This window comes from Triticum aestivum, chromosome 4D (genome assembly GCF_018294505.1).
Source record: "Triticum aestivum cultivar Chinese Spring chromosome 4D, IWGSC CS RefSeq v2.1, whole genome shotgun sequence".
Taxonomy (NCBI): Eukaryota; Viridiplantae; Streptophyta; class Magnoliopsida; order Poales; family Poaceae; genus Triticum; species Triticum aestivum.
Genome location: NC_057805.1, coordinates 96,103,389 through 96,122,426, shown reverse-complemented (window position 1 = coordinate 96,122,426; position 19,038 = coordinate 96,103,389). Strand labels below are relative to the sequence as shown.

The 19,038-nt window shown below is 46.9% G+C and overlaps 1 protein-coding gene and 1 long non-coding RNA gene across 2 annotated transcripts; one reads left to right on the top strand and one right to left on the bottom strand.

Moving 5' to 3' along the window:
- Positions 1-12,743: 12,743 nt before the first annotated feature.
- Positions 12,744-14,581, bottom strand: LOC123096453 (B3 domain-containing protein Os11g0156000). Its single transcript, XM_044518198.1, has 3 exons — positions 13,708-14,581; positions 13,423-13,615; positions 12,744-13,324 (listed from the first exon to the last, which is right to left on the bottom strand). The coding sequence occupies exons 1-3, from the start codon at positions 14,468-14,470 to the stop codon at positions 13,312-13,314; spliced, it is 969 nt and encodes a 322-aa protein (XP_044374133.1). The 5' UTR covers positions 14,471-14,581; the 3' UTR covers positions 12,744-13,311.
- On the top strand, positions 13,514-17,563 carry LOC123096454 (uncharacterized). Its single transcript, XR_006446603.1, has 4 exons — positions 13,514-13,650; positions 16,348-16,450; positions 16,838-16,954; positions 17,196-17,563. It is a non-coding gene; the product is annotated as an uncharacterized lncRNA (long non-coding RNA).
- Positions 17,564-19,038: the final 1,475 nt, after the last annotated feature.

The window sequence follows — 19,038 nt, the reverse complement described above, 5'->3', positions numbered from 1 at the left end:
ATACCAGTGGCGTGCATAGGCCACGGCAAGAAGTGTGCAGATAGTGGTCATATGGGCCACAGGAGCAAATGTCTCATCATAATCACGACCATGCTCCTGCTGAAAACCACGAGCCACAAGACGAGCTTTGTAACGCTCAAGAGAATCATCAGAGCAAGTCTTAACCTTGTAGACCCACTTACAAGTGATGGGACGGACACCTGGAGGAAGAGAAACAAGATCCCATGTACCAGTGCGTTCAAGAGCAGCAATCTCCTCTGCCATCGCAAACTGCCATTCAGGATGAACAACAACTTCACGATAAGAAGTCGACTCAAGAACAACAGCACCAGCGGTTGAAAAACCAAGGCGATCAACAGGCGGAAGCGGACGAGGACGCAAGACATAGGTAGGCTGAGACGAGGAGGACGGCACGTCAGCAGACACATCCACATTACGTGAACGACGAGTGTAATACTGAGGCAAAGATGGAAGAATACGAGGAGGAATAGCCGAGGTAGAATCAGGAGGTGGAGACGAAGAAATCACCGGGGATGAAGGTGCAGAATCCGGTGACATGCGAGGTGAGGAAACCATGGGAGATGGTGGCGGCAAATCGGCAAGCGGTGGAGAAGTAGAGTGAGTAGGACGGAGAGACAAGGGCTCAACTGGAGTGATAGGTGTCTCGGGAAAAGTGAGGAAAGAGATATCCTCCACAGAAAAGGTCGAGGAAGATGGACACGGGTAGAAGGGACGAGACTCATCAAAAGTCACATCCCGAGAAATACGCATCCGACGACCGATAGGATCCCAACAACGATAGCCCTTATGCTCATCACTATAGCCTAAGAAAACACACTCAACAGACTAAGCGGTCAGTTTGGTGCGTTCCCGAGGGGCAAGAAGAACATAGCAAACACAACCAAACAAGCGAAGCGTCGAATAATCAGGAGAACAATCAAAGAGACGCTCAAAAGGAACACCACCCTGGAGAGCAGCGGACAGCTGAAGGTTGATGAGGTAGGTGGAGGTGAATATAGCCTCGGCCCAAAAATGAGGTGGAAGAGAAGCGGCGATCATCAACGCACGAGCCGTCTCAAGAAGGTGGCGATGCTTTCACTCAGCCACGCCATTCTGAGCATGAGCACCAGGACAAGAGAACCGAGGAAGAGTGCCCTGCTCAGCAATAACTCCACGCAACATCTTGGAAATATACTCGCCAGCGGAGTCAGCACGGAACACACGAATAGGTGAAGAGAACTGAGTGTGAACCATGGCAGCAAAACGCTTATAGATGGAAAGAACCTCACTACGAGAAGTCATAAAATAAAGCCAAGTGTAACGAGAGAAATCATCTATGAAAATAATATAGTATCGATGGCCCCCTTTCGAAGCGAAGGGAGCCGGACCCCATACATCAGAATGGACCAAATCAAAAGGACGCTGAGACACCGACTCACTAGTAGGGTAAGGTAACTGAATCTGGTTTCCTAGTCTACAACCCTGACACTCTAAAGAGACATCTCCTGAGACAGACCCCAGAAGACCTCGACGAACTAATGACGACAAGTGAGACCCACAAAGATGACCAAGTCGATGATGCCACTGCTGGAAGGTGCCGGTGGCTGAAGCGACAGAAGCGGATGGACTGGCGATAGTGGTGGTAGCGGAAGGAACATGAAGCCAGTCTAGCTCCCAAAGACCCTGAGAGTCACGGCGGCAAGGGTCAGCCCCAACCAAAGTGTGCGTTCGACGATCCTGAACAGAACAAGAGTCAACGTCAAGGATGGCGCGACAACCAGAATCAGTAAGTTGACCGGCAGAAAAAAGATTCATGGTAAGTCGAGGAACATGAGCAACATCAGGAACAGAGTAAGAAGGTGTGGAAAGATTGCCTCGACTAGCAACAGAAAGAGGAGTACCATCAGCGGTGAGTACATGAACAGGAAAATCAAGCGATTGAAGAGAGGACAAATTTGAAGAATGAGAAGACATATGAAAAGAAGCTCCGGAGTCCAGAACCCTCGATGTAACACCCCGGATGTAACTTTCCATATTTGTAAATCCAACTCTTGCCATTTTCGGCTATGTGTTATGATATTCCCTCCGTGGTCGGGTTTTGTCTTTCGTTTTGCATTTTGTTTTCGTCATGCATCTCATATCATGTCATCATGTGCATTGCATTTGCATACGTGTTCGTCTCATGCATCCGAGCATTTTCCCCGTTGTCCGTTTTGCAATCCGGCACTCCCACCTTCTCCGACGCACCCCTCTTGTTTCTTTTCATGAGCGGGTGTTGAACGTTCTCGGAATGGACCGAGCCTTGTCAAGTGGCCTTGGTATACCACCGGTAGACCACCGGTCAAGTTTCGTTCCATTTAGAGGTCGTTTGGTACTCCAACGGTTAACCGGGTAACCGCAAAGTCTGTTTGTGTGTTGCAGCAAAACCCCTCTCTAAACAGCCCAAAACCCCTCTAAGTCACTTCCATGTTCTAGGTCGTTCGATCACGGTCGTGTGGGCGAAAACCGCTCTCCGTTTGGAGTCTCCTAGCTCCCTCTACCTATATATACACCTCCCCTCCCGAAACATTTCGCAAATCAAACCCTAAAAATCGCCCTCTCCGCGGCCGGACGCGTCCGCCGCCGCGCCCGGCCAATCAGGGGCTGCCACGTGGCCCCCGGCCACCGCGTGCACCGCCGGCCCGCCTGGCCCGCAGCCGGCCCCCGCGGCCCGAGCCGGTTCCGCCCGCGCCCCGGCACCTTCTTCCTCCTCCGCCCGCGTCTTCGCCCGTCCCCGCCGCCACGTCGCCGTTGCCTCCGACCGCCGCCGACGCCGGACGCCGCCTCCGTCGGGTCGCCGCGCCACCGACGCCGCGCCGCCGCGCCCGTCCGTGCCCGAGCCGGCGCCCCTCTCCTCCCACTCCGGCCGCCGTCCTCCCCTTCTCCCCCGTCGGACGCCGACCCTCTCCTCCGTCCTCCTTCTCCGGCAGCCCTCCGGCAAGTTCGGCCGGGCCCGATCCCGATCCAGTCAACGCCGAAGGTTGACTCTCCCCTCTCCCGAATTTCTCTAAGTCCCATACATTTTACAGTACATGCCCATGTTCATCGCATCATAACCCTCTGCATATAGCTCCGTTTCGTGCGTGTAATATATCAAAATGTTCGTCTCGAGATGCTATTCATTTTATTCCATTGCACCATGTTCATTTGAGTCCATCTTGATGCCCAAATCTCTGGTGCAAGAGTGCTAGTTGCTGTTATCTGCTGTTACTTATCAGAACTTGAGGATTTGTTATTTTTTTGTTGCATTTGATGTGTGCATCTTATGGGCATGAGCTCTACATGTGTTTTGATGTATGCCATACCATCTTTACAGATGTGTATGCCATGTATTTTTGTGATCTCTGTGGTGACTAGCACAAGCATGCAAACTAGGCTTCGTAATGTTTCTGATTTCAGGGACTTGGTAACTGCTGTTATTTTCTTGCTATGTATCCATGTGGCTACAGAGAGATCCATGTTCCGTTTGGTGATGTTCAGTAAAGATGTTTTGTAGATATAGTTGTGCTCTATCCATCCATGCCCTTTTTTGCAATTATGGAGTGCCATAACATGTCTCAATCTTGCTCTACTTTTGCTATAAAATGTTTCTGGCAGATTGTTTACGTGTTATTCAATTTTGCCAAGCTTGTTGTAGTTGATCTATTCATGCTATGTACTTTCTCTTGCCTTGGATAACTTCATAAACATGCCATATTGCTGTAGGTATGCTTGTTTTGTCATGCATTATTTTGTGGTAAGTGTATCAAGCTCACCAAGATGCCCTCATAATGTCTGTTTCTGCCATGCTCTGTTTTCTGCTAAGTCTGGAACCTGTTAACGAAACTTGCTATGTTTACATGGTTGCCATCATATCTTCTAGTCCTTTTTGGCTCATGGTCAGTAAGGGACTTTTGTTCTATACATTTAGTAGATTCATGCCATGCCTTGTTTTGCTATGTTAAGTTCCTGTAGCATGTTGACTGCTTGCTCTGAACATTGCTACCTGATGCTGTTTATGCCATGTCCAGTAATTTCACCAGTCTGTGAACCTGTTATCTTTTGCACTTTTGCCATGCTTGTTTGAACCTGTTATGTTGTGATCTAGCCGTAGATCAGTGTTCATCTTTTGTCAAGCATCTTCTGTAGATTACTGCCATATGCTTTGTTGATATGTTAGAGTGCTGTAGCATAGTTACTTGTTGCATTCTAAGTGCTATCATGCTGTTAATCGCAGAATCGTGTCATTCTTGTTTTGCTTGCCATTTGCAAACCGTGCATCCGTTTCCGGTGATCTTTATATCGATTTCGACCGAAATCATCTCATCTTTCTAGTGGCATGCTTGGTTTGCCAAGTTACTGCCTTGTTCATCATTTTTCTTCCGGAGCACGCATATGCATCGCATATCATATTCCGCATATCATGCATGTTTTGCATCATGTTGCTTGTGCATTTCCCGTGATTGATTGTGGTTCCGTTGCTTGTGTTCTTGTTTTGGGTAGAGCCGGGAGACGAGTTCGTGAACGAGGAACCTGTTGAGTACGCTTACGAGGATCAAGCTTTCGACAACTCTGAGAACCTTGCAGGCAAGATGACCATACCCTCGAAATCACTTCTATCTTTGCTTTGCTAGTTGTTCGTTCTATTGCCATGTTGCGCTACCTACCACTTGCTATATCATGCCTCCCATATTTGCCATGTCAAACCTCTAACCATCCTTTCCTAGCAAACCGTTGTTTGGCTAAGTACCACTTTTGCTCAGCCCTTCTTATAGCGTTGCTAGTTGCAGGTGAAGTTGAAGTTGGTTCCATGTTGGAACATGGATATTTTGGAATATCACAATATCTCTTATTTAATTAATGCATCTATATATTTGGTAAAGGGTGGAAGGCTCGGCCTTATGCCTGGTGTTTTGTTCCACTCTTGCCGCCCTAGTTTCCGTCATACCGGGATTATGTTCCTTGAGTTTGCGTTCCTTACGCGGTTGGGTGATTTATGGGACCCCCTTGACAGTTCGCCTTGAATAAAAACTCCTCCAGCAAGGCCCAACTTTGGTTTTACCATTTGCCACCTAAGCCTTTTCCCCCGGGTTTTCGCGAGCCCGAGGGTCATCTTTATTTAAACCCCCGGGCCAGTGTTCCTCTGAGTGCTGGTCCAAACTAGAGCCACTTGCAACGCCATCTTGGGGAAACTCGAGGATTGGTTTTAGTTGTACGTAGTGTTCATCCGGTGTGCCCTGAGAACGAGATATGTGCAGCTCCTATCGGGATTTGTCGGCACATCGGGCGGTTTTGCTGGTCTTGTTTTACCATTGTCGAAATGTCTTGTAAACCAGGATTCCGAGACTGATCGGGTCTTCCTGGGAGAAGGTTTATCCTTCGTTGACCGTGAGAGCTTATAATGGGCTAAGTTGGGACACCCCTGCAGGGTATTATCTTTCGAAAGCCGTGCCCGCGGTTATGAGGCAGATGGGAATTTGTTAATGTCCGGTTGTAGAGAACTTGTCACTTGACTTAATTAAAATACATCAACCGTGTGTAGCCGTGATGGTCTCTTCTCGGCGGAGTCCGGGAAGTGAACACGGTTTGAGTTATGCATGAACGTAAGTAGTTTCAGGATCACTTCTTGATCATTTCTAGCTTCGCGACCATTGCGTTGCCTCTCTTCTCGCTCTCATTTGCGTATGTTAGCCACCATATGCTTAGTGCTTGCTGCAGCTCCACCTCATTACACCATCCTTTCCTATAAGCTTAAATAGTCTTGATCTCGCGGGTGTGAGATTGCTGAGTCCTCGTGACTCACAAATTCTACCAAAACAGTTGTAGGTGCCGACGATGCCAGTGCAGATGACGCAACCGAGCTCAAGTGAGAGTTCGATGAGGAACGTGGTCGTTACTATGTGTCTTTTCCTGATGATCAGTAGTGGAGCCCAGTTGGGTCGATCGGGGATCTAGCATTTGGGGTTATCTTATTTTCATTTGGTTTTGACCGTAGTCGGTCTATGTGTGGATTTTGGATGATGTATGAATTATATTTATGTATTGTGTGAAGTGGCGATTGTAAGCCAACTCTCGTTATCCCATTCTTGTTCATTACATGGGATTGTGTGAAGATGACCCTTCTTGCGACAAAACCACAATGCGGTTATGCCTCTAAGTCGTGCCTCGACACGTGGGAGATATAGCCGCATCATGGGCGTTACACACGAGGATGTACCTGACTGTGTAGAGGGTGGTTGCTCAGTGCGGGAAGCATCAGTCACAGAACCTGCAGTACCCGTCGAAGGAGAACCTGAAGCGGCAAGCAGACGCTTAAGTTGCAAAATATCGTGCTCAGTCAAGGCGGTGGCTGAAGATGTCGAAGTAGAAGAAGTCCCTGAAGCTGATGATCGCGCCTTACGCAGGTGTTTCTTCTTCTGGAAACACTGAGACTCAACATGACCATCCATCTTGCAGTAGCCGCAGTGAGGACGAGACCAACCCTGGCCGCCCGTAGGAGTAGGCAAGAGCGGCGGAGCACTCGAGTGGGAAGGAGTCGGTGCAGCAGGCATAGCAGGAACTCGAGTAGTGAGCACAGAGGGAACCTCAAGTAAACTAGCGCCACGGAGGCGAATCTCCTCAGCACGGATCTCAGAAAGCGCTTCCATGGGGGAGATACGACCACGAGCAAACAACTGAGCGCGACGGGGCTCAAACTCCTTACGGAGTCGAGACAAGAACTCGTAGACACGATGAAACTCCAAATCAGCCCGCACAGCCTAGCAACACTGACAAGTACGACAACCAGCGGTGCGTAGAGAATCAAGCTGACGCCAGATAGCAGAACTCTGTGCATAGAACTCATCAACAGTGGAGTCACCCTGCTGAAGAGCATGCTCCTGACGAACCACAGACAGGTATAAGGCATCATCAGAGGGCTGATAGCGCTGACGAAGCCGAGTCCACATCTCAAATACAGTAGAGAGGCCGAGAAACTCAGAGGCAAACTGAGGCAGAACATTAGCAGTCAAAACAGCTGCGGCACGAGCGTCATCATCAAGCCACTGAGTGTAAGCAGACAGAGCTGCATGATAAGTCTGAAGTGCGTCCTCATAGGTCTGAACCTGCTCATCATAAGCAAGAACGGCAGCGTCATCAGCCAGCTTAGCTGCATCCTTTGCAGCCTGATCAGCGTCGGCAGCAAGAACCGGTGGCGGCGGCGGAGTAGGAGCCATAGGAGGAACTGGACACGGCGGACTGGGGACCTCGCCAGAAAGAACGCCCCATAGACGGATGCCACGCATATGAATGCGCATGAAGCCAACGAACTCGGTGTAGTTAGTGCCATCAAAAATCACCGGACAACGAGGAACAACAACATAGCCCGATGCAGCAGACATTTTTTTCTTTCTTTTTTGTTGGAAAGATGCAGCTCTCCTGCTAAGAAGACGAACCAGAGCCGGGTCGGGCGGGAGGACGAGCGGCAGGACCTGGCGACGGGCGATCTGAGCCGGGACGGGCGCTGCAGGATCGAGCAGGTGGACGAGCGGGAGGACCTGGCGACGGGCCTGAGCCGGGTCAGGCGGGAGGACGAGCGGGAGGACCTGGCGACGGGCGATCTGAGCCGGGTCGGGCGCGGCCGGATCGAGCGATCGGGCGAGCGGGATCAGGCAAGCGAGCTGGCGATCTGGCGACGGTGGACCTGGCGATGCGGGATGCGCCTAGCGAGCGGGATCGGGCGCTGCTTGCTCGGGCGATCGGGGCGAATGGGAGAAGCGGGCCTGGCGATGGCGAGCGGTTGGAGCGGGCCTGGCGGCGGGGAGAGAGAGGAGAAACCGGCAGCCAGACCAGAGGAAACACGGCGGCGGCGGTGAAGAGGATCAAGCACGAGTTACAAGTGCTAAAAAAAACCTATGCTCTAATACCATGATAGGAATATGCAACTTGTATTTCCAGGTGGCCATAGGCCAGTATATATACATGTACATACAATAGGGTAAATACGAAAGGTTACATGGCTATATATATATATAACTCTAACAATAACAAGTGAACGACAGACAGTCTGAGATATGAGAGTTTCTTAAATTATTACCTTATTTTTGTCGTGGCATTGCTATGTGCGGAGAGGTCCTCTTGCTGTCTTGGTTGGGAAAAGCTGGCATCAGGTTAGATATTCCTCTTTGTCTGGTAATAGATACTCTCACATGCAACCGTTATTCTTATCAATCTATACACAAAACGTGATCAGAATGACTGTGCTCATCATCATTTTGATGCAATGCCGGTCAAAAGTGTAGTCTCATGTAGCACCATGATTGCTGGGTACTCGTAGTGGAGTTCTGGTACCTTTTTCCAGTGATGCACCAAGAAGGGATGCACATGAGTGAATTTACCTTTAGCAGCACTCTATGTGCATGTCCTGGAAAATATGCTTTGTGTAAATGCAAGCAGTTACACGCCATGGTCCTCAACCTTGCACCGGACTCCAGTAGTTCTGTCAGAACTGTAGTTCGTGATGTTTATGCAAAGCTCAATATGATTTAAGGATGCAAGCCGGATTTGTGAAAAGATGCCACAGAGAACTGCAGTTACATGTAGCTCGTTGCTTGCAGGGTATGCGCATAATGCTCTTCAGATAGCACAAAGGGAAGGTGTACTGTTGAATGGATTCACTCTTTCTGTTATCCTTAGTACATGTGCATGTTTAGCATTGATAATTGAGGGTCTCTCAGCTGAATACAATAATTGCAAAGTACAATTTTCATGGAAACATCTTGGTTGGAGCATATCTCCTGGATATCATCTATGCATGGGTTGCCTGCAGGTTGGAGGAAGGGGCGTGGGGGGGTGCAATGGTCGCTGGTTTTTCTAGGCATGCTCGCTCTTGAGGAGTTAAGATTCTTTTCAAGCAAATTCAGGGGTTAAGGGTTTCTCTGAAGGTAAGGTACCTGTTTACCTGTATTGTCAGTATGCAGTCATCCGGGCTTATTTGTAGAGGTCCATCACTACTTAAGATTGCTAATGAGTGATGACTGATCATTCGGTTGAACCTGGCTAATATCTTTCTCTGCTTTTTAAAGGTTGATGTTTCTGGATGAGCTAGGAAGACTGACAAGGCCTGGGATTTGGTTTTAGTAACGGTGTTTGAACCTACTGCTTCTATGTGAGGATCTTTGCCAGGGTAATGCAGGAGCTACAGGAGAATAAGATTAGCCAGAATAGAGACCGAGCAGTTTTTCCAACTTGGACCTGACAAGGGTGGAAACCATATTTGACATTCAGATATGTATGCTGCCAGTCCAAAGTGGGATATTATCTTGACGACAGAGACAGAGCACCCTCTATAGTAAGTTAAAGGTAATTTACCGTGAGATGAGAAGATCTCTTCACAGGACCAGCTAATACACAATGTGACCTTCATGTATGTGCATGACTACTCGAAGGGGGAGGCTGGAGCTGCTTAAACACCTAAGTGAGGATTTGTCACTTTCTTTGGTTTAATCAACTTAAGTTAGTATTACCAATTATTATGATATGCAAAACCTTAGGATCTGTATATTCCATTTCTCCATGAGTTCATGAAGACTGCAACCCATCTTATTGAACGCCTGGTCATTGCCAGATATCTGTAGATTCAACCATTTTAAGGATGGTTCATGTTCTTGTGGGGACTTCTGGGGATTGACAACTGAATGAGACCAATCATCTTGAGTGGTGCTCCCATCATGTAGCAAATTATTGTCCCGTGAGTAGTGGCTCTGCTGCTTTAAAGATCCATGTCGACTTATATTGTGAATTGGCCATTCAAGTCAATAATGTCATGCTGCTGACCCCATTTGGTGTAATATCAGCAGTGTCATCTGAACTGTGCACAGCAAATGGTTGCCCAGATGTGGGTCCTTGATCATCTGAACAGACCGAGTGACCTACAAGCTCTTATCTTGTACAGTAGTTGCGCCATACATCATAAGACAATACCTACATGTGCAAGATTTATTCATGTAGAAATATGCTGGAAGTGGATTTCTTTGTGCCGTGCCCCTGTTGATTTGGGTGTCTCAGGAAATAATTCGCAATACTGGGCACTATTGTCTATGGGTGTGCTGCAGTAGATAACTGCAGCGATTGATACACATCTTGGTTTGCTACCTTATGATTTCACCATCCTCATTGTTGTTTCCGATCAAAGAATGATGAGCTATGGAAAGTGGTATGTTCCATTCCCTCATCAGTGTTCCCACTCTCATGTGTTCTGCAATTTGTTAACACTTATTTGTTATTTCATATTTGATACTGTATTTCACCTTGTTGCGTTGAACATAATTGTTACTGGAAAATGTGCTGCATCAATGCAAACCTACTCTATGTAGGATTTAAATCTATTTAACTTTTTGGAGAAATTTTGCACGGATCTTAATGTAAGATCTCATGGATACAACATCGACTGAGACCTCGTGAAGTCTCTGTCGACTGAGACTTAGCAAGACTGCAGGAAAAATCCATGTATAACTTGATTCTGTGATTCATCTCTTGTGACTTGTACAGTTGGAAACCAAGTTACCCTGAATCTTTAGTCAGACATTATACAAAATTTTATTTCTCAACAATATTTGTCTTTGTCTACCATCTGGGTAGCTCCCATTTGACATGTAGCTGTTTCCTCTTTGCAGACAACTGTTTTTATTTGTTTCTCCAGAAAATAAAATAACCCCGAATTCTGATGCTTTGTTTTTTTTCCTTTGGAAAGTGTCATCACTTTCATTGCTCAAAATTAAATATTAAACTAATCTATTTGTTGTCATATGGTCTAGGGGGTTGCTATTCTGAGACTTGACTCATATCTCGCCAACGATTCGGAGGCCTACTCATTCTCTTTGTACCACAACAAGACACGGGACAAAATCTCAGACACAGTGTATATGCTTGTCCATATGTTATCATTAACAGCTTAAATATATGCGTAGTTTCCACATTGGCACATCATATAGTTTTATAGGACAATCAGGTATACCTTAGGCACTTATTACAGTCCTCCAATGGCCCGCCATCTCTGCATCCTGCACCTGTTTTTCTCAAGGAAAGTACTGTTTCTGTACAAAAGCAGGCGTCTAGAACCACTAGCAGGTACTGGGGAGAACGGCAAACGATGCATATAACTACAGTAAGACATGAGCATTCATCAGGCCAGCCCGTTCCTTGTGGACCATGCTGGCTCATGAGCCTCACCTCATGAAGGCAGTGACTTATTTGGAAAGCAACGAGATCCAGTGGCTGATGCCTGATGGGTGCATCATGGCCAGCATATTGTAGGCCCCGTTCGTGTGTCGATCCGGCCTCTGGCACCCCGTTTGCATCGTGTGGGTCGATCCAGTGGCTGATTCACTCATCTGATGCACCCTCGTGGCACTGTTGCTCATGTTTTGCTTTGATGTTTCTTCCGTAGTCCTGTATATTTTTTTTTGACTTTTCACAATAATGCTACACAGTAGGGCATAGTTAATAGGTTTTGTTCCCAGCTTAAAAAACTGCAGATTTGGCTGCAAGTCTTTACGCAGATGATGCGATTAGCCTGCACTTTTCAGCTGCACCTTCTCGGTATGTGTTACATAGAGTGAGAGTCTGCTTTACCATTATGGCACTCACATGACCCATTTGCGCTAATGCTAAGATAGATTGGTTTTGGTGTTCAAAAGTGTTAATCATGTAACCCTGGGATGAAATGCATTCATGCTTTTGGAATTAGTGAAAGCTTGCCCCTGCAGTGCACATGGCTCGTGTTTCAGTAGTGGACAGGAAATCTCGCTGTTGATACAGTAGTTAGCCTGCTAGTTTTAATCATCGTTTCCACAGTTGATCAGTCGAATGATCTAGGACCTTGTTTAATTAGCTTGTCTCGGTATTCTCCACTACGTACTTGCATGTATGTAGCAAGACCTACTTCTCAGGCAACTTGCACCTGCAATCTCTAGTCTTTACAACAAGTGCTTACACCAGATTGGTGACCTAGGTGTTAGGCTTTTAATCTAGATTCTCCAGGCACTTTATTTTAGCCTCGGCGTGTTTCGCAAGCTGGCAGTACGGCTAATCTTTTATGGCTGGCGACGGCTTGCCCTCTGCTAAGACTTGGAAGAGCAGGTATCACCAAGTCAGTTTAGCTCATGTTCCTCCAGCATCTACTTTGTAACATTGACTGGTAATAACAATAACATGTTGTTTGTCTCATGCTGGTTTGTTTACGTAGGCAACAAAGCTGGAGACATAGCTCTAATTTTCTTTTGGTACATGTTTGTGAGGAATCATGCTGGTTATTGGAGTTTAGCGGCCTTTTGTGTCTGGACTTGGTGCCTGTTAGACCATCAGCTTAGCCAGCCTTTTCTTTCAGTATCCTATTAGGGGAAACTGAGCCCACTTGCACATTCATCTTTTGTTGAACTTTTCCTCCCCGAGGGAACAAAAAGGTTGAGACCGACCACTAAATATTAAGATAAGGGAAAATCCGCAGCTGTGGGCATCATTTATGCTAGTACATCATTTTTTAGTGTTGGGCATTTGCTAAATTTTCCTTTCATGAAATTGTTATATGTTTCCATGTATTCACATGAATCAGTTCATGCCCGGCACAGACATGAAAAATATCCCTTATTCGCTTATTCCTAACAGGGCCTTTTTTTTTTGAAGCGGAGGCAAAAGATTTAAAGTAACAGAATACATTGCTACTTAATCCTTGCACCTCTAGGTGGGAGTGAAAGCATTGAGCCTATTGATTGCAAAAGTGAAAGCAGTTACACCACCACCAATTGATTGCATGAGCTCTACAACAGTAGAACTGTACATAAAAGAGAGAGGGGAGAGAACAAAATCCCCATGGGGATGTTTCTTGAGCAGGCAGGAGAGGATACATCAGCTTCAGAGGTTCTTCTTGGCCCCCACTGAAGCACTCACTCACAGACATGACACATACATACACAAGTCTGTCTCTCTGTCTAGCTCTCTCTCCCCCTCTCTTTTTCCTGAATCCTCCCCTCACCCATGCCTGCCGCCGTACATCAAATGGTGTTTCTGGAAGACAAAAAGGGGAGAAAACAAGAAAAAGAAAAGGGGCGATGAATGGATGGATGGATGGGTGGATGGAAGATTGACTGGGGAACAAGGGATCTCCCCACTTCCTCTCTTTTCCTTCCACGGGTCAATTCAAACCTGTCACTTGGTGCATAGCAGCAGTAGTAGCCTGGTGGTGGTGGTAGTAAACTTGTTCCACTTGTTCAGCTCATGCAAAGAAAGGCATGGCATCAGATCTCCTCGTCATCTTCTTCATGAACTGCCCCTGTCATGTCAAGTTCTTGATTGGTCAATTTTCAGAATTATATGTGGCTACTTGTCGCGATCAGTGATGATTCAACTCATTGATGTTTCAGTACTGACCAGTTGCTGGGAACTGGAGACACGGCGGCGTAGGGGCTCTGGTGCACGTAGCCGTACATCGCCGGCGTCGCGGGGGCGGCTTCTGCCTCTGGCTCTGGCCCGCAGTCGAGGTTCACGCCGAACAGCCTGAGCTGGCGTGTCGGTGCCGAGGCTGGGCTGCAGCTCCTTGTGTCCGCGTCCCACTGGGATTCTCCTGCGATTGTTCATTCACCAGAAATGGCGTTAGAGGTATGAAATGGTAACGTGTCTTGTTCTGTTCCTCAGTTCATGCAGTCTTAACCTTACCTGCATGATGCATGTCGCTGTGATCGTGCTCTGCTGAGCGACGGTAGGCGTGGGAGGTGGCCGGGCTAGTAGGGTATGAGGTGGATGTGCTGTAGCACATCGGGCTCCATGGCTGCTGGTGCTGCTGCTGCTCCCTGGGACTCTGACCAGACGCCGGCACAACACGCACGGCAGGCGGTGGTGCCACTGCCGTTGATGCACCAACGTCGCCGCGACGCCTGCAGCCGATGAAGAGTCGGTCGCCGGTGCCGAGACCGCGCACCCTCTCAAAGTGCACGACGTCACCGGCTTCCAGATGCTTCTCCTTGACGTACCGGCTCCAGCCCTTGGTGAGCACGTAGCTCTGGCTGCTCGTCCAGTACGAGTACCGGAACCGCCATGGCTTGCCGGCCTCGTCGTCGAAGGACAGGAGCAGGCCCTTCTCCCCAGAGTCGCCGCCAAGAGGGAAGCATCTCTCGGCGTGCTGCTTGGGGATCACCAGCCTGTTGAGCTTGCCTACATCGCTGGGCGTGAGGGCCTTCTCAAACAGGTGCTCCTTCTCGTAGTGGTACTGCTGGTAGTGCAGGTTCGTGTACATGGCCACGCCCCATGGCCATGCATTGGGGTGCTCCTGGGAGAGAGGATTCATGGCCATCCTAGCTAGCTGCTGGGTGGAAAACGTGTTAGGCTCTTGTTGTCTCTGGCAAAAGCTGGGACGATCGATCGAGTAGGAATAGCTAGCAGTGGTGATGGTGTGTGGTGTAGAGAACCATGCAGATGTCATGGGCAGGCATTTATAGCCTACCAAGGGGAGGGAGCTTTGGGGGTGCCCATGTGATGAATTAATATTTTCTCTGGCACATGAGGGCTCAGCAGCTAGCTCAGTGCATTTTGATCTTGGAGGGAGCATAGTATTTTTAAACCTAGGTAGACAGGAAGAATCGTTGCTGGGGTTAGAATATATTTATGTGTGGTTTCTTTCAGTGTGTAGCTGCTGCTGATGCTGAGGTTAGAATATGTAGTTTCAGTGTGTAGCTAGCTGCTGATGAGGAATGATCAGGTGGTGGTGCTTCAAAGTTGGTGCCTGGCCATTGTGGCCTAATCACAGCCATCCAAGAGGTGGAGTAGAATAGAGTAGGCCCTACCACTGCTTCCATGTGCCTTGGTGGTTGGAGGCTATGTGTGAGTAACCACTGTCATTAGCTTCCCATTTCCTCTAACCAGGGAATATATTCCAGCTTTCCCATTCTATTTCCAAGTATCCGGCCTCCCATTTTTACCTGGCTTTGGCAGTCGATTGCCAATAAGAGTCCATTCTACTGTGCACTTTCAACTGAATAACATGCAGTAGTAGTAGTAGTAGTAATTGACCGACATGATGGATTAGCTGGAAGAGATGGGTTGATAATTTGGCAGAAATTTTTATGGTTTAAACCTGTGGTCCGCTTGGAATAGCTGGTAGGCAATTACTTGTTCAGGTCCGTCTTGGTACTGCCTGGCCTCGCCGGATGTGACATTTGAGGGCGTATGGACCGTGGGATTTAAGTATCATGCGCTATCATGTGGTACTAGCACCAGCCATTTTTATTTTTCCATCTCAGATTCAACACAATCAAGAGTCCTGCCAGGTCTGTCTAATTGAATGCCTGGCTGACAACCTAACCGAGCAGAAGGACTTGCAAGCAAGGTGCTGGTTTTGGCTGGATTCTTACACAATGGCTTCAATTTGACTGTAAGGTAGTAGTACTAGTGTTATTTCCATTTGGTGCAGGACAACTCGTGTCATAAATAAATCAAACGAGTTCATGGCTGGGCAGTGGGCAAGTAGGGAGAAGTGGACAATTGATGTGCGATTGAGAGACCAATTATTTCCTCCTACTCATTAATCTCGCAAGTTTAGCATTTTCTAAGGTTGACACGATTGTGTATCTTCTAAAACTCAAACTCTGTTTCTGAAAGTTCAGTCCAACTTCTAGTAAAATAAATTCAGTCCAACAAACTAAACCCGCTTCGCTGGTGCGTGCTGTCATAGTGCTACAATCCAGTATGTGCGCTACAGTGCCTGCAACGGTCCAGGAGGCCATGACAACCTGCCTCTCTTGAGGGTACAGAAGGGGGGGTTTTGGTTGGATGAATGATTTAATTTCTTGTGTCCTAATAAACATTAGGCGTTTGGGGAGCACCTATCGTCGCTAAAGGATTGGAATCACAGGACATTGGGTGATCTGTTTTTTTTCTTTCTTTTATAAATCTATAATGGCAGATCTGTATCAGATTCCATAAAATATCAGGGACAAAATCCGCGATGTCGCTTTGCTTGCTTCTTTGGAGACAGGCATTCCGTCACATGGTTTTGGGGGAAGCTGTTATGGCTAGATGCATTGTGTGCTGACTAATGCATGCATGCTTATGTTAACTGTTATTCAGTTTGCCAAACTTTGGAGGAACCAGAGAGGTCATTTTTATGTTAGGGTGTACTGTCAAGAATCTAATCATAGCAATGATTTAATAGATCTAAACAAATCACCCTCCTGTTCATTTCATTTTCTTTCATTCTGCCCCCTGCTTTCTGTTAATCCTGCACCAGAATAATGGGGATATACATGTACGTGATCATAATCTCACGTGGCCTTGTCATTGCCTCTTCTGCTTTCTGTTCAGCGTTCATGGTGATGGTGCTTCAAGTTCCCAAACGCCAGGATGAGAACTGGACCTGCACAGAGATCGTGCACCCTTCTCCAGTTTCCAACGGATTGTGAATCAGGTGATAAGATTTTTGTCCCCAGTTAGTCTCCACTATTTCGTATTTGCGTTGTCAGCGTGTACAGCTCCCAGCCCTCATAGTTACTCCTATTTTATACAAATTCCCAGGAAATTATATATTCCGTAGTTTTCTTTGTGCGTGCACACAGATTATGCAATAAAAAAAATTGAGTCTCAGTAGCTACATGATTATATATACTTAATCACATGGATTGACCTCGTTAAACTACAAGTGTTGTGTTTAGCCCTAGGTGTGGTGCTATGCAGAAATGGAATAAGCGCTCACTATTTTGTTTTGAGAAAACTGGTAATACGCGCATTATGTGCACGCATGATATATCTAGTGGAATTTAAGATGTTTGATCAATACGATTTTCTTTTCTTTCAGAATCACAAGTTGGGTGTGGAGTAATGGACTAGTTTAACATAGTCAGTTAAATTTCGTCCTGTCGACTGCATGTCTAGACTTGGCCAAGAATCAAGAACGAACTGCAATCATATATACGTAAGTACCTGCAAGTTGCAACTTGATTTTATTGTGTGTTTGTCAAGGAGTGGCTGGGTAACTAGAATATTATCAGTCATATGCCGAACACATTGGTGTAGTGCATGCACTTGTGAAATTTGACCAAGTGTATCATACTTAAACATGACCATGAATAGGGAGGGACTAGGGAGCCACGCTGCAGGTCCTTTTTCCTTAGCTCAATGATGCAGCTCACCTGCCCAATCTTTTGATAATGCAGGTTTGGTTTCTCCATGCACATGAATGAGTTGGTATCCCATGGAATTGAATACAAGATAACTCAAGATAAGGGGACACATGCTAATGCTCCTAGTTTAGTTATCCCTGTGGTCTCAGCTCCTTTCCAAGAGGCGATGCATGTTTTGCCAAGTTCATGCAGATGTGGGACTTGGAGCCTTGAGTGCAGCATGTTACTCCCCCCCTATTCACAAATATATACATGCCACCATGGGAAGTGTGCAATTAAGCATTACCAATCTTGGACCTTTTAATATTGCAAAACCAAAGGTATCTAGATGCCTTCATTTGAAATCATAATTGCCCATTATGGGGTTAATGATCGGTTGGAAAATATATTTCACAAAAAGAAAATTCAGCATCCTAGCTGTTTGCTGACATATCATTACCTCTTGGAGACTGAGGCTATGTTAAAAGGCTAAAATGTCATGTCAACCTAATATGTAGAGCATTATGATGGCATTAGCTTAAGAGCCATGGTTCTTGCATCTAACACTTTGTGGTGATGGGCTGGCGAGCATCTACAATGTGATTCTGTTTTATCGAACACTGCCGCCTATTTATATCCTTGTTTTAAGCAGCCGCCTGTTTATATTGAAAACTCATTTCAAGATTCCGCTGCATGGTTTCCATTGTTTGGACTTTGGAGTGATAAAACCCTCCAAAATTAGTTGAGCTCGTTTTGTCATGGATACTTTTGTGTTTCTATGGAGAGAGAATCATAATTGTTTACCCTTGTTCAATTCATTTTATTATAAGACGTGAGCATTCGTGTATTGGGACCATGGTGCGCACAGCTGCTGTTTACCATTCTGCATTCATTGCCCGTCTGTGCGTGCCTCCTAAATTTCTGTCCCAGGAAATGGTGTGAGTGTGTGCAGCTGCCTGACCCTGACTGAACTGAATCTGCCCCCGCTGCAGCGATCTTTTGAGCAGATCCTTGTGGTGCGGTGGGATTGGGAACACGCAAGCGTGAGGTGAGGTCCAGACCAGCAGACGATCTAAACAGGGCTGGACTCTCTCCTTGCGCACTGAAAGAGTGACGTGATGGCGAAGAAGGTGACGGATGAGAGAAGGAAAAATGTTTCGTTTTCAGATGCCTTTAGTTTCCCCTTCCGGAGCCAGCATGCTGTCACAAGGTTGTCGATATCGATATCGGGGTACTGGCTACGTAGATCATTTCGGAATTGTATGATCGTATCTGCAACGTACTGTTGAATCATATCAGTATCGGGTTGTATTGTTACTCGGAAGATGGTCTGGTAGAAGATAGAATCATACTAGTATCGTAAATAAAATAGTAAGATACGTATCCTCCAGTCCAGTCAGCAGGGAGACCATTGACGAGGAGAAAGGAAGACGCAAGAGTAGGGCGCGGGGAGAGCTAAGCCTAAGGTGAAACTAGGGGAAATTTGCTGTCGGTCACGTAAGCATTTCGGAATTTAGGGCATATCCAACGCGCAACTCGCAAATTTTCTTCCACATTCGTTCGTGGACACGATTGCGGTAGACCGTCATTCAACCATAGCCGCATACATTTCAAACTCTTTTTTAACAAACTAGATGAAATTCGTGCAAACATGATCATATTTCATATAAATATGACGAATTTCGTACAAACACGGTGGATTTTCATTGCATTTCGAACCAAAAAAAAGGCCCAATCCTAAACCTATCCTACAGCGGCGGTGCCCGGCGTCTAAGCCCGTGTCTTCCTCCATCCGCCGTCTCCAAGAGCACCAGCGATAAGACCAGTGAAGTGAAGGTGCGGTCTCCGGCGAGAAAGAGTAGAACACGGAAGACTGACCGGCCCACATGGGACATAA

Excerpts from the sequence above, each read along its gene's own strand:
- LOC123096453 (XM_044518198.1), bottom strand. The coding sequence starts at position 14,470 with ATGACATCTGCATGGTTCTCTACACCACACACCATCACCACTGCTAGC. Across the intron at positions 13,616-13,707 it reads CAGCGACATGCATCATGCAG|GAGAATCCCAGTGGGACGCG; the intron begins GTAAGGTTAAGA and ends GAACAATCGCAG.